Source organism: Xenopus tropicalis, chromosome 5 (genome assembly GCF_000004195.4).
Source record: "Xenopus tropicalis strain Nigerian chromosome 5, UCB_Xtro_10.0, whole genome shotgun sequence".
NCBI lineage: Eukaryota > Metazoa > Chordata > Amphibia > Anura > Pipidae > Xenopus > Xenopus tropicalis.
Genome location: NC_030681.2, coordinates 61,559,720 through 61,576,124, shown reverse-complemented (window position 1 = coordinate 61,576,124; position 16,405 = coordinate 61,559,720). Strand labels below are relative to the sequence as shown.

Genomic DNA, 16,405 nt, shown 5'->3' with positions numbered 1-16,405 from the left:
TAACTCTTTGCTGGGGACAGAGGCAAGTTTTGAGCTTTTATCAATAGCTGCAAGTTGGTTTTCTTGGCTAAAGTGGGGTTTGCGATTTCTCTTCTCCTTGGAGAACCACAGTCCTGGGCTAACCGCCTCCTGGAGCAACGGAGTCCTCTCCTTGGCGACTTCCAGTCATTTCAGGTTGCTGTGGCAAGTTTATATGATGGTCCTAAGAGGACCAAAACCGCTGAGGATGCCTTAAGGCAGTGCTGTCCAACTGGCGGCCCCCCTCTGTGTGGCCCCCACCTGTCTGGCTGCTTTGATGGCTTACCTTTGTGTAAGCTTTAAATGGTATCAGTACTGGCCCGCTGCATGGTTAACACCTCAGATTCAGGCTGTAAACCCCCTGTATTGTTTAAAAATGCAATCCCCTGTGTTGTTCACACCTTGTAATCCCTACATTGTTCATTCCCTGCAGTGTTCACACCTCAGGCTGTAATCACCCACATTGTTCCCCTGTTCACACCTCAGAACAGGAGGAACCCACAAATAAACCCTGCACACTATAAAAAGAACATATACTGTGGTGGTACTGCAATTAAAAAGTTTTTTAATATATAGTTATTGTGCAGACTGTAGGAGCAGTGCCAACATTGCGTCACTGTAGGCTGCCTGTGTGTGCCATAGTCTGCCTGCCCTATGCACACACAGGCAGGGTAGGGAAGGCAGAGTATGGCACACACAGGCAGGGTAGGGAAGACAGAGTATGGCACACACAGGCAGGGTAGGGAAGGCAGGGTATGGCACACACAGGCAGCGTAGGGCAGGCAGAGTATGGCACACACTCGCAGGGTAGGGCGGGCAGAGTATGGCACACACAGGCAGGTTAGGGAAGGCAGAGTATGGCACACACAGACAGGGTAGGGAAGGCAGAGTATGGCACACACAGGCAGGGTAGGGAAGGCAGAGTATGGCAGGTTTTTGCTGTACTACCACCATTAATATGGCTATGGTCATGTGATAACATGGGTGTGGTTTCAAGTGGGTGTGGTTTTAAAAAGGGGAGTGGTCAAAACTAGCTTCCATTATCGGCCCTCCACCACGGAGGCTGGAAAAATTCCGGCCCTTGGTACCACAGAAGTTGGACAGCACTGCCTTAAGGAATCTTCAGCAGGGCAAAAGGCCTGTTGAGGAATATGTTTCTGAGTTTTGACGGTATGCTTCCGATACCGAGTGGAATGAGGCTGCTCTTAAGCATCAGTTCCGTCTTGGCCTTTCCAATTCTCTAAAAGATAAACTGGCCCGAGTGGGTAAACCTGAGTTGCTCTATGCAATGATCGACCTTGTGATTCAAATTGACAGGCGTCTGAGAGAAAGACGTCAGGAGAGAGCCGTGTTTCCATCAACAAACTGGGTGGTGCCTAACGCTGCGCTCTCCGATATTCCAGTCAGCTCTCTGTCCTCTTCTGCTCCCCTTGCAGACCAAGAACCCATGCAGATTGGGGTAATTTGTGCTTCACTGACCCAGAAGGAAAGACTGCGCAGGCGTCGGCTCAACCTCTGCTTGTACTGTGGTGTATCCGGTCATCTTCTACGTACCTGTCCTGTGAGACCTACAAGTAAGGGGACTTGCTAGTACTTACTTAAGTGCAGAATTTTCTAAGGGTATATGTCTTATTTTACAGTGGACCAGAGGGATAATCAAGACCCCAGCTCTAAATAATTCTGGTGCCTGTGGTTGTTTCATGGATTGTGATTTTGCCTCAAAGAATTGCATCCCGCTGAAGCCAAAGACTAATCCTTTATTAGTTAAACTTGCTGATGGATCTCCTCTATCTTCTGGTCCAGTGACGTTCAAAACTGTTCCACTTCTATTAAAGATCATTCAACATGTTCAACACCTTTTTATGCCAGCACGTAGGAGCTACGTCTTTGGCAGGGAAAGGGTTAAATGCCCAGCACGTAGGAGCTACGTTTTCTTTACTTTGCACTCATTCTCTGCGCTCGCTGCTTCATATGAGCACAATAGTGTACTCAAAAAATACTCAAACTGTGATTCTGACTGCAGATATCACTAGGGAAAAAAAAACATTGATTTTAGGGGTTTTTTTTGTGATTTTAGCGATTTTATTGCATTTCATATTGTTACTTGTCTTGCACATGGACATTTTATCTGCTGTATTTCAATTTGGCTTCCTCTGTACCCCACTTAGTTTGGTAAATCTATGCATATTGGGCATCAAACGGTTCCGTAGACCCCTGGCGTTCATATTTAGGGTGTTTTATGTTTTATGCAAAAATGCAAGCTTTGTAACAATTTTCAGAAATGTTATAAAAACCATTCTGTTTAGCATAGCTTTGTAGTTTGGTAGTTTGCAGTAGAAAGATGTATTTACGCATTTTTGTTTTGTCAGAAAATGTATGGTTTTCTAGGGTCTCCTTACTGTTAGGGGGTCTTATGGCACATAATACACATACTGGGTGCAAAAACTGCATGAGCCAGAGCGTCATTCGAGAAAATTCATATGCACTATTTTCATTTGGGTGCCCCTGTACTCCACATAGTTTGGAAAATCTATGCATAAAAGGCATCAAACTGTTCAGTAGACCCCTAGCGTTTATATTTAGAGTGTTTTATGTTGATACGTTACAAATTGTGGGGGTACATAATGAGGTAAAATGCAATCTTTGTGACGATTTTCAGAAATGTCATAAAAACCATTCTGTTTAGCATAGCTTTGTAATTTGGTAGTTTGCAGTAGAAAGATGTATTTACCCATTTTTGTTTTGTTAGAATGTGTACTTTCGGAAACTTTATGGTTTTCTAGGGTCTCTGTACTGTTAGGGGGTCTTATGGCACATAAAACACATAACCGGGTGCAAAAACTGCACGCGCCGGAGAGTCATTCATGAAAATTCATATGCATTATTTTCATTTGGGTGCCCATGTACTCCGCATAGTTTGGTAAATCTATGCATATAGGGCATCAAACTGTTCAGTAGACCTCTGGTGTTCCTATTTGGGGTGATTTTCCTTTGTACGCAAGAAATTGTGTGAGATAAATGCGGCAAATTGCAACATTTTTAGTAGATTTTCTGAAATATCATAGATTGGTACTTTGGTGTAAAAAAGGACTCATTACCCATGTTGGATTTGTCTGAATGTATACTTTCCAAAAATATATGGTTTTCAGGGGTAGCCCTATATTTCTGCAGTTTCTATCCCACATAAAACTGCCATGTGTTTATGAATTAGGTAAAGGTAAGCCATGAAATTAGAGTGCACAAGGTATATTTTGGGGTCTCTAAGTGCCATGTGCTTTAGACCTCTGGGGTTCATATTTAGGGTGTTTTATCTTGGTACCTAATCACCTATAGAAAATAAGATGCTGCATAGTGGAAGTTTTGAGGTGATTTTTGGAAATGTAATAAAATCGTCAAAGGAAAGCTTTGCAGCTTGGTACTTTGGAGTAGAAAGACATGGGTACCCATTTTAGATTTCGGGGAATGTGTACTTTCCAAAAATATATGACTTTCTGGGGGGAGTGTACTTTTTACTAACTTTATCCCACACAAAATGATGTAAATGTGTTGATTTCGCAGAAGCTGAAATGACAGAAATGGCAGATCATATGGGGTATGTTCACATTTGGGCCCCTACATGCCACATACTTAGGTAAACCTATACATATTGGGCATCAAACTGTTCAGTGGACCCCTGGCGTTCAAATTTAGGGTGTTTTATTTGGTTACTTTATGACCTGTAGGAGATAAGATACTATAGACAGGAAGCTTTGAAGCGATTTTTAAGAAATTTTACAAGTTTTGATAAAAAACAATAATTTTAGGAAAGCATTGCAACTTGGTAGTTTGGAGTAGACAGGCAGTTCTATCTATTCTGGATTCCACAGAATCTGTTCTTTCTAAAAATGTATAATTTTCTGGGATAAACCTTATGTTATTGGAATTTGTGACCTTGAAATCTAAAGTATGCAACTTTCTGGAGCAATGCTTTGGAAATTTGGTAGTGTACTGCTGGGAGTGTTAGTGAGAAATCTCCATAAAACTATATATATTTGGTATTGGCACGTTCAGGAGACATGGGACTTTCCAAATCAGTTGTATTTTTGTGCATAAAATAATTTTTGTTTCTGGTGTATGTGTTTATATTATTTTATATATATATTTTTTTTCATTTTTTAGACATTTAGAAGCCTATATCTTGTTACAGAATTGGAATTACACAAACATTCCACCATATTTTGAAAGCTTAGGTTGTCTTGAAAAAAACGATATATAGTTTTCCTGGGTAAACTAAAAGTACCCCCTAGGAAAAGCCCCTAAAATGAAACAGTGGAAAATGTTCAAAAACTGTCTGGCAGTAGAAGTTCCATTTTGTTCAAAATGGCTGGCAGTGAAAGGGTTAACTTTTGGCCTTTGATATTGTTTCTTCACTGTTATTTTCTGTCATTCTTGGTTTTCCTTGGCTTAAGTTCACAACCCCTCTATTGACTGACTCAATAGTCGAGTTACATTTCAATTCGGGACCTCCCCTCCTAATATCTTGGCGGTTAGCCTCATTACTAGTGATTCTCGACTCAAGCTCATTCCTACACCGTACCACAATTTCATTGGTGTGTTTGATGAGAAAGAGGCTGATAAATTACCTCCACATCTTTGATTGCCCTATTGATCTTTTACTGGGTTCCACCATTCCTTTTGGGAGAATTTATCCTCTGTCTGAGCCCGAATTAAAGATTCTGAAGGATTATGTCGATGACAATCTGGCGAAGGGGTTCATACGTCCTTTCACGTCTCCTGCAGGAGCGGGTATTTTCTTCGTAGAAAATAAGGATGGTTCTCTGTGTCCATGCATTGGTTACCGGGACTTAAAGGACAAGGCAACTCAAAATATAATTTTTTGCCTAATAAAAGAAACCAAAATTCAACGCAGCTTTGCAATATACATTTATTACAAGTTTGTTATGGTTTTTGAGTTATTTGTATTTATAATTGCTATTAGAAGCAGTGTTTGCCTGTCCACTGCAGCCTGGAGAACCTGGAGGCGATCGGGTGCTTCAGGAAGGGTAAGGTGGTTGGTTTTTTTTTTTGCACTTACACACTTACACACACACTTGCATAAATTTATACACACTTACATACATTTACACACACTTACAGCACATAATTTAGCGTTTTTTGTTTTGTTTTTTCATTTTTTACACTTTTATACACTTATACACACTTACACACTGTCACACAACTTTTACACATGTACACACATGTATACACAAACACTTTGTTTTTTTTTCATTTTACCACTTTGTTTTTAGTTTCTTTTACCTAAAACCTGTTTATTTTGACAGCGTGACTATTGGATCAGATATTCTGATCACTAAATACACACATGTGACTTATTTTGTTGTTTCACTGATTTGCACAATTTTTGTGGTTTTATCGCATTTTATCCCTGTATAAGTGTTCCTAATCTGTTTTTAGCGTAGCTTTGCCAGGTGTAACTTTGGTGTACAAAAATAACTTTACCTATTTTGAATTCATCAGAATGTGTACTTTCCAAAAATATATGGTTTTCTGGGGGTCTCTGTATAGTTAGGGGGGGGTTACTGCACATAATACGCTGTCAGGGGGCTCTGTGCAAAAGCTTAGTTGGCAGGCGAGAAATCCATATGCGCTATTTTCATTTTGGGGTCAGTACTTACTGATTTGCCTTTGTACACAAGAAATTGTGTGAGACAAATGTGGCAAACTGCAACATTTTTAGGCGATTTTCTGAAATGTCATTAAAATTGGCAAACTTAGGTATGCTTTGCAGCTTGGTACTTTGGAGTAAAAGGAAATGTGTACCCATTATAGATTCGAGCGAATGTGTACTTTCCAAAAATATATGGCTTTCTGGGGTGAGCATACTTTTTTGTAGCATTATCCCACATAAAGGATGTAAATGTGTTGATTTTCTGAAATGACACATCATATGGGGGTATATTCCCATTGGAGCCCCTACATACCACATTCTTTGGTAAACCTATACATATTGGGCATCAAACTGTTCAGTGGACTCCTGGCGTTCACATTTAGGGTGTTTTATCTTGGTACCTAATGCTGTGTGGGAGATAAGATGCTGCAAAGTGGAAGCTTTGATCGGATTTTCAGAAATGTCATCAAAATTGTCAGCTTTAGGAAAGCTTTGCGGCTTGGTCCTTTGGAGTAGATAGACATGGGTACTCATTTTGAATTCGGGGGATTGTGTACTTTCCAAAAATATATGGCTTTCAGGGGTGAGCATATGTTATACTAGCTTTATTCCACTTATAATGATGTAAATGTGTTGATTTTGCCAGAGCTGAAATTACATAAGTGATAGATCATATGGGGGTTCTAAAGTTGTTATAAAGTCGTTTTACATTCTATTCCAACAGTTACATAAAGTTTGATATTTCTGCAACTGTGTATGATTATTGCTAGTGGAAATCCCCTTGAGGTGTGCTCCTTAGTGTCCATTAGGTGGAGGCATTGCACTACACTCCTAGTTCCCAGTATCTTTATAATTCAAAGAGAACAAAGAGAACAAAAATCTCCTGCTAAAACAAGTAAACAGCCCCACAGAAGTGAGTGTGCCAAGAAAGGGTGACAGCAACATATTTAAAAGCTATATTTGTCTTTAACCATCTCTGTTAGTTTTTATTATTTTTTTTTACTGGATTTACAAGAGTGCACTCATATTTATATATTTCTAGGGTAACACGATGTTGTATTTGGTGTCCTTTTCATTTGTACTGTACTGTGGACTGTACTGTGAATGCACTTTTCTTTTTTTCCTTTAAAAAAGGTCACATAGTGACCAAAACAGTACTATTAAATACAGCAATGTAAATTTAGCAGTTCTGTGCCATCTGTAAATCTTACCTTGAGTTATAGCATCACTGTTCTTAAGGTTTTCTTTCTCATCTTTCACCTCCTTCACACAAGAGGCAGCAGCCATCTGAGCAAGAGCAGATGCACAGTTTGCAGCCACACCTAGGGTGAAGGCCACAATAAATGACAATAGAAGCACTCCTGCACAAAAGCGTGGCAAATAAAGTGATCTGTATAAAACCATGAGGCTTCGGGCCAATACATCACAAACACTTATACTATGTATACTACTTTTACTTTGTCAAAAGGTGTTTTTTTGGGCCACAAAATGTAAATACAACAGGTCCTAAATAAGCCATTAAAAGAACAGTAACACAAAAAATTAAAGTATTTGATAACAATTAAATTATATGTACTTTTTCTATTTTATTCTGTTCCTGCACTGGTAGAAATTGTGAGTTTGCTTCAAAAACAATACATTACTCATAGTCACAGTGTCGGACTGAGATGGCAGGGGCCCACCAGAAAAACCTAGACCATCGGCCCACTCTCAAAACTTTGATTCTTCCTTTCCTCCCTCAAACTCTTTATTATCCTAGTCTGTTTTCTCTACATACTATACTCTATTCTTCCATCTATCAAGCTTAAATGTTCCCATATGGAAAAAGGGAATGACTATGAAATAGGCTAAATAAATAGAAGCAAAAGGGCCCACCGGGAGTTTTCTTGGTATCCTGGTGGGCCAGTCCAACACTGTGGTGTCATTTGATGTCTCTTTGGAAGCAGTGGATACTAGGGATGTCCCTTATTTGTGTCAGGACATTTTTATCAAGCCCATTTTCCACCATCGTCCAAAGATACTTAAATCCATTAATCCATCTCCCCAAGAACAACCGATTGTTGCTAGTATTGGGTCTTTCTCTGAGGGTTTATCAAAATGACTGATTTTTGTTTTCAGTACTTTGTATGTGTATGAGGCAGTCTCCTCAACCTTAATGATTTGTCAGCTCTTTGTGGTAATTCATCGTTAAATTAACTTTTGGTATGAAACAAACAATGCTATTCTGGACAATTTGCAATTGGTTTTCATTTTTTAATATTTGTGATTTATCAGTTATTTAGCTTTTTGTTCAGCAACTCTCTACTTTGCAATTTCAACAGCTATCTGGTTGCTATGGTCTTGTTTACCTTCGCAACCAGGCAGTGCTTTGAATGAGGGACTAGAATATGAACAGTAGAGGGCATGAATAGAAAAATAAATAAAAAATAGCAATAATAATAAAACTAAGCTCACAGAGCAGCAGTTTTTTTAGCTGCTGGGGTCAGTGATTTCCCATTTAAAAGCTGGAAAAATGTAAGAGAGGAAGGCAAATAATTCAAGAACTATAAAAAATAAATAGTGAAGACTAATTCCAAACTTTTTAGGGATAGGACATTCTATAACATATTAAAAGTTAACTTAAAGGTGACGCACCGCTTTAAAGGAACAGTAACACCAAAAAATGAAAGAGCTTTAAAGTAATAAATATATAATGCACTGTTGCCCTGCACTGGTAAAACTGGTGTGTTTGCTACAGTAACACTACTATAATTTATATAATAAGCTGCTGTGTAGCCACGGGGGCAGCCATTCAAGCTGGAAAAAAGGTGAAAAGGCACAGGTTACATAGCAGATAACAGATAAGTTCTGTAGAATACAATAGTGTTTTATCTGTTATCTGCTATGTGCCTGTGCCTTTTCTCCTTTGAATGGCTGCCTCCATGGCTACATAGCAGCTTATTTATATAAATTATAGTAGTCTTTCTGAAGTAAACACACAACTTTTACCAGTGCAGGGCAGCAGCACATTATATTTTAGTTACTTTTATACACTTTCATTTTTTGGTGTTACTGTTCCTTTAAGTTTTATTGAAAAGACACGGGTCATCTTCTATCAGACCTGGATAAAGTTTCTTGGCAGTCTGGTTACAAACAGTTAACTATGGACATCCAGTCCTTATATTCATTTATTTCTCATTCCAAGGGGCTGGAGGCCATTCAATTTATGCTACACAACTCCAGTTTGTATTCTGGAGATTGTATCACCATAATTTTGGCCCTGGAGTTCCTGCTAGCCCACAATTATTTTTACTTGTAACCTCCAAAGGCCATGGGGCAGTCATGGGTGCTTCCTTCGGCCCATCTTATACTAATCTTTATATGGGCTAGTGGAAGCTTGTCCATGTCTTTAGAGATAGTAGTCTTTTCTGTGACCACATCATTTGGTATGGTCGACACATTGATGATCTCATCTTTATTTGGTCTAGCTCAACTGAAACTTTGTAACCTTTTTTAGATATTAAAATTATATGAATTTGACTTTTACTATGACCCACAATGAGGTTCATCCATTTTTCTTGATGTTTACCTTAAGGGTGATAGCCTAAAGAATTGTATTGACTCACAAGTCAATATTTTAAGCTGACAGCAGGCAACACTATTTTACGTGCAGACAGCTGTCGCCCAAAACATACTATAGATAGCATTCCATTCAGTTACTTTTTGCACTTCAGACGTAACTTCTCTGAAAAAATATTACAGGCAGAAACACTTAAGCAAAAATTAAAATGGCGTGGTTATTCTAGTAAGTTAATTGACACAGCTTACATGAGAGTGCATCTTCTATTGAAATAGGTGATAGTAAATCCACAGTTGGTAAACACTTTAACAGTTATATATATATATACAGTGGTGTGAAAAACTATTTGCCCCCTTCCTGATTTCTTATTCTTTTGCATGTTTGTCACACAAAATGTTTCTGATCATCAAACACATTTAACTATTAGTCAAAGATAACACAAGTAAACACAAAATGCAGTTTTTAAATGAGGGTTTTTATTATTTAGGGAGAAAAAAAATCCAAACCTACATGGCCCTGTGTGAAAAAGTAATTGCCCCCTGAACTTAATAACTGGTTGGGCCACCCTTAGCAGCAATAACTGCAATCAAGCGTTTGCGATAACTTGCAACGAGTCTTTTACAGCGCTCTGGAGGAATTTTGGCCCACTCATCTTTGCAGAATTGTTGTAATTCAGCTTTATTTGAGGGTTTTCTAGCATGAACCGCCTTTTTAAGGTCATGCCACAATATCTCAATAGGATTCAGGTCAGGACTTTGACTAGGCCACTCCAAAGTCTTCATTTTGGTTTTATTCAGCCATTCAGAGGTGGATTTGCTGGTGTGTTTTGGGTCATTGTCCTGCTGCAGCACCCAAGATCGCTTCAGCTTGAGTTGACAAACAGATGGCCGGACATTCTCCTTCAGGATTTTTTGGTAGACAGTAGAATTCATGGTTCCATCTATCACAGCAAGCCTTCCAGGTAATGAAGCAACAAAACAACCCCAGACCAACACACTACCACCACCATATTATACTGTTGGTATGATGTTCTTTTTCTGAAATGCTGTGTTACTTTTACGCCAGATGTAACAGGACACGCACCTTCCAAAAAGTTCAACTTTTGTCTCGTCGGTCCACAAGGTATTTTCTCAAAAGTCTTGGCAATCATTGAGATGTTTTTTAGCAAAATTGAGACGAGCCATAATGTTCTTTTTGCTTAAAAGTGGTTTGCGCCTTGGAAATCTGCCATGCAGGCCGTTTTTGCCCAGTCTCTTTCTTATGGTGGAGTCGTGAACACTGACCTTAATTGAGGCAAGTGAGGCCTGCAGTTCTTTAGATGTTGTCCTGGGGTCTTTTGTGGCCTCTCGGATGAGTTGTCTCTGCTCTCTTGGGGTAATTTTGGTCGGCCGGCCACTCCTGGGAAGGTTCACCACTGTTTTTGTCATTTGTGGATAATGGCTCTCACTGTGGTTCGCTGGAGTCCCAAAGCTTTAGAAATGGCTTTATAACCTTTACCAGACTGATAGATCTCAATTACTTTTGTTCTCATTTGTTCCTGAATTTCTTTGGATCTTGGCATGATGTCTAGCTTTTGAGGTGCTTTTGGTCTACTTCTCTGTGTCAGGTAGCTCCTATTTAAGTGATTTCTTGATTGAAACAGGTGTGGCAGTAATCAGGCCTGGGGGAGACTACAGAAATTGATATTGAAATTGAAAATTGAAATTGATAAACCACAGTTAAGTTATTTTTTAACAAGGGGGGGCAATCACATTTTCACACAGGGCCATGTAGATTTGGAGTTTTTTTTCTCCCTTAATAACGTAAACCTTCATTTAAAAACTGCATTTTGTGTTCAATTATGTTATCTTTGACTAATAGTTAACGGTTTTTGATGAGCAGAAACATTTAAGTGTGACAAACATGTAAAAGAATAAGAAATCAGGAAGGGGGCAAATAGTTTTTCACACCACTGTATATATATACACACACACACACACACACACACACACACACACATATACATATATTAGTCCAAACAAAGGTAGCACACCACATACAATAAAGTAAATGCCCAGGTGCCAGTGCAAGCAAAAATACAAATACAACTGCACTCACAGGACTTTTAAGACTGTATCATCAGGAAAAATAAAAGTTTTCGTCCGACGTTTCAGTTCCAAACTGGAACTTTCATAATTATATATAATGTATATATATATACATACATATATACACACAACAGTCTATCTTTGTCTTAATATGCTTTATATTGTTTCAATAAAGATCTACTTTTTAATTAATTAAAAGTCTTAGAGTGTGGAGATCTTGTTTCCTTTTTTCTTCAGACCGATACGGCCAGGAGTGCCTAGAGGAGATCACACTCGACTCCCATTAGGACACCCTTTAACAGGCCGCATTTCCATGTGGTGAGTCTGAGTGTGATTTCCTTTAATTGCTTTCTTTTAATTGCATATAGATTTGATTAAATTTGATAAAATTAAACAATTCAGCCCAACAGGTCATCTGCAAGAAAAAAGATTAAAAACTACACTGAGCAGTATAACCCTTCCAAAATGTATAAAGCATATAAGTAGCCACCTCAGACTTTTGTCAACTGCATTAATTAATTTGGCCTGTGACATTAAAGGAGAAAGAAAGGTAAAGTCACTTGGGGGTGCCAAAATATTAGGCACCCCCAAGTGACTTAAATCGCTTACTGGTGCCCCTGTACGGAGAAAACCGAGCCAGCCCAGGGTAGCAGCGATCGCTTCCTCCTTCCGGGTTCCCTGCGCGCGCATGCGCAGTAGAGTGAAAAGCCGAATTTTTAAACAGAAAAGCGGCTTTTAACTCTACTGCACATGCGCCAACCGCTGGCATTTTCAGAAAGGAAGCCGGAAGGAGGAAGCACTGCACTCCAGGTACCCCAGGCTGGTGCTGTTTTCTCCGTACAGGGGCACGAGGTAAGAGGTAAGCGATTAAAGTCACTTGGGGGTGCCCAACATTTTGGTACCCCCAAGTGACTTTTGCCTTTCCTTGTCCTTTAAGCCCCTATATAGTATCAGAACATTTGATCTTTAATAATTACAAGAAGTTGTATATTCTCCTATAGATGCACTAAATTAAATATTATGCAAATATATGAATAATTAGGCTGTTATATACTTGAGAGTAAAATTTATTATTAATCTGCCAGCTGTGGTTACATTATGGGTACAATAACTCAGGAGTTCTGACCTGGTCATTTAGATAGCAATTTCTCTCTTTTTGGGTCCTGAGACCTATCTAAGAAAAGGTAGCAGCTGACAACTGTTATAGAAAAAAACTGATGAAAACATTTTAATGTACTTTGATTTCTGGCATTACAGCAATACTAAGTCACCAGTATCTAAATTAGTTCTTAGTACCTAGAGCACAGCTGAGACGGGCAGCCTTTCTGAGACCATCCAGGCTCATGCAAATAGAGTCTCTCTCCTTCAGATTTTGCTCTTTTACTCCTTCTGTACCCAAAATAAATATCAGCCCTTTGGAGCTTCCTGCCATCCTTCCAGTGAGGGGAGCAGACAATGTATCAATTATGTTTTTCCAACATCCAATGAGAATGTACCTTGCAAAGGCCACACCTAGGAAAGGTAAAAAAAAAAAAAAAAAAAGTAATTTCAAATATACTTGGTATTGTTAGTTTAACAAATCTGGTTGTTCTAAAACATTTAAAAGAAATCAACCAAGATGATAAATAGACATGTCTTATAGGTACCTTACAGGAATAGGTTTCAGATTATCCTTAAATCTGCTAAAAATAATTTAAACATTAAATTAATAAAAGGATGGTTTGCAATCAATATGGATTTATGCAGCTAAGTTATGTTCAAAATAGGATCAAGGTACTGTTGTAAGAAATTGCCATCTTGGGTTTGACTTTTTTGTATGTATATGCAATGTCTCCTCTAAGCTGTGCACTGCATGCACACACACACGCAGCCATTGCACATAAATTGTGGTACTCACAAAAAGAGTCTTGTTTGTGAACCCAACATTTTGTATTCACTGATCTGAGTACACCATTTTAAAAAAAATTCATGCACAATTTTAAGATGTGCGCACAAAAATATTTATTTGACCACATAAATAAGGAATTTGAGGGAACCTTGTATGTATGTGATCATGGCAACTGTTTTATACAGTGTATAAAAGTAATTTATTTCTAGCAGTTTTCTAAGAAGCTTACATCATACAGAAACTTAAATTATTAATATCAAAAAATCTCCATAAATCCATAAATCTCATTACTGTATGTAAGAAAACCCTCCCAAAAGTATGTGAACAACCCCCATCTGAGTATGTAAGAACTACAGGAGCTGAAGATGCGAGAGCGAGTCAACAGATGACCCAGAGAGAAGCCATGATGGGCTTCTCCTTCCTTCTATTACTCTGGTGTTAACAATAATGTAGTCTGTTTAATCTGTACCTGTATATATTGTAAATATTGTTTTAGTTTAATTATTTTGCATTGTAACAGTGACTGCATTTAGTATTCAATATATATTCACTTTGATATACAATTATTCTTCTTTCTTAAAAGAATGGTAATCCTAGTTAAGTGTGGTAGATATTATTAATAGTATAAAATCTTACACTTTCTTATTATTACAGAAAAAAATCAGAATTATTTGCTTAAAATGGACTCTATGGGAAATGGCCTTCCTGTAATTTGGAGCTTTTCCGGATAAGGGCTGTACAAGGTAAGCAACTAAAACATTTATTCTAACATTTTTTTAAAACTAAATACTTAATATATACAAATGAAGGAAGAGACTGCATAAGGACTTTTCAAGGACTGACTGTTCAAGACCATATAGGTAATGACATGAATATTACTGACTACCAAAAATTCTTCTAATACAGACCACCATAAGGAATGACAATCAGCACAGTCAACTGGTCTGTGGTCTGATGTGCACAATCTCACAATGCTCAGAGGGTCATCAATTCCAACATGAATAAAGGTAGGAAGCAAGGGTCAATACTCCTGAGCCCTGACTGCCATCCCTAAGCCAGGGACAGTCTATTTTGCTGGAGTCAAAACTAACCTTCTCCTATTCGCTAGCCCTATAGAATAAAACAAAACCCAAATCAATCCCTATTCCTGCTTCCATCTCTAATACAGGTATGGGACCCCTTATCCGGAAACCCGTTATCCAGAAAGCTCTGAATTACGGAAAGACCGTCTCCCATAGACTCCATTTTAATCAAATAATTCAGAATTTTAAAACTGCTTTCCTTTTTCCCTGTAATAATAAAACAGTACCTTGTAATTGATCCCAACTAAGATATAATTAATCCTTATTGGATGTAAAACATCCTATTGGGTTTAATTAATGTTTTATTGTTTTTTTAGTAGACTTAAGGTATGGAGTTCCAAATTACGGAAAGACCCCTTATCCGGAATACCCTTGGTCCCGAGCATTCTGGATAACGGGTCCCATACCTGTACTACCAAAGTTTATTTGGATAAATACCAACAATGCTCCCAATGTTTTCTTTCTTATCTAGAACTGTGCACCTTAAAGAAAATCAATTAAAAATAAATATTAGCTGTTAGCAGAGAAAAAGTATTTTTCCCCATCTCCGTGTATTAAATAGAGGTTTTAAGTGCCTGTAGTACCTAACTAAAATTGTATCTATAGGTTGTACAAGTGTGTAGTGTATGTAATAAAAATTGCTACTGAATTATTCATATTAGTCATATTAATGCAAAAACAAACTTCCAGCAGGTCTTAATGTTAGGCAATAACTGTCAAATTCATATTAAGCTGTGCTACACCAATATTTGCTTTTATTTATGCATTTTTTTCAGTTTTCAATCAACTTTCCATCCTCCTATTATTTACTTTAAAGGGTAGTAACAAGTTCTAACCTAGGTAAAGTTGGTTTAATATTAATGGGGTATCAAAATAGGATATCATACTTTAAATGCCAGATACTTTGTTAATCCTATGCACAACTGGCATCAAACTGTTCAGTGGAATGTTTTTTCTCCATAAAACTATACATATTTGGTATTGGCACATTTGCCAGACATAAGGCTTTCTGAATCAGTTGAATTTTTGTCCATACAATAAAATATTTTTCTGGTATAAAATCCCTAATTTATGAAAAAAAATTTTTGGTATTTAGATCTTTTTTGGTATTTAGAGCTATAAATCTTTCCCAGAAATGAAAATACACTAAGGCATACACTCATATATTTAGAAAGCTTGGGTTCTCCTGGTTTTCCCCTGTTAATGATAGATGGTGGCAGAGAGTACATTTTCTGGGTGTTGATGTTTTGGGGTGTCTGACATTAGTTTAACTTGTGTGTAACCCCTTGTAGCCCCATCCAAGAATCATGTGTGGCTGAGAGTGCCATTTTCGCAACACTCTTGTAAGATTTGATTATAACAATATTATTTACCCCTCTTACTGAAGTTAGGATTCTTTTGACAAAGCAAACATATACACCACACCAAGAAATGTACATTAAAGTGAATATGTAAATCAAGCCATTGTTACAATAGTAGGTGATTATCTAAGCTAAAACATAATTATTTACAATTAAGGATTGCATTATTGTTAACAATAACCAGTAAATGAAAGAAACATGTAGAGCAGCTTCCTTCTGTCCCCCAAGTCAGTCATTGCTTCCTCTTGTCCTTCAGCACATCCACAGTCCTCAAATACTGTCTCCTCAAAGGCAGCCCCCACATTTAACACCAGTTTTCATCAACTTCCCCCCCCCCCCATGCTAACTTCCTAACCGACCAGATAACTGATAAAAGACCCAACTAGCCCTTTGTTTACATTTTGTTTTCTCGCATACAGTAATGAGGTTGCTGTAGCACACAAACAGTCGAACTACAAAGTTACAGAAATATTTTTGATATGGTCAAATTGACTTTGGTGTGACTTGGAATGTAATCTTCCTGGACGACTGGTTTTCTACTAAGCATACATTACCTATATACTGTACAAAGATGTTAGTTTCTTAGACCCTCCTATATTTACCGTTCAGTCTATCATTTAAACCAATGCCTGGTTGCTAATTGCTGGTAAATTAGATCGTACCCACCATATAGCATTTGAAATTCTGTGATCTGCTTAAAAAAGGCTAAACACAAAACCACAAAAATTAAGTCCAATGGCAA

The 16,405-nt window shown here is 38.0% G+C and overlaps 1 protein-coding gene across 1 annotated transcript in view; it reads right to left on the bottom strand.

The window, feature by feature from the left end:
• Positions 1-16,405, bottom strand: part of arfgef3 (ARFGEF family member 3) — a 629,444-nt gene that overhangs the window by 368,079 nt on the left and 244,960 nt on the right. Inside the window, exons 16-17 of the mRNA XM_031902164.1 lie at positions 12,629-12,844; positions 6,898-7,008 (exon numbers count right to left, since the gene is read on the bottom strand). Coding sequence (XP_031758024.1) covers positions 6,898-7,008; positions 12,629-12,844 — 327 coding nt within the window. The remainder of the gene's footprint in view (positions 1-6,897; positions 7,009-12,628; positions 12,845-16,405) is intronic.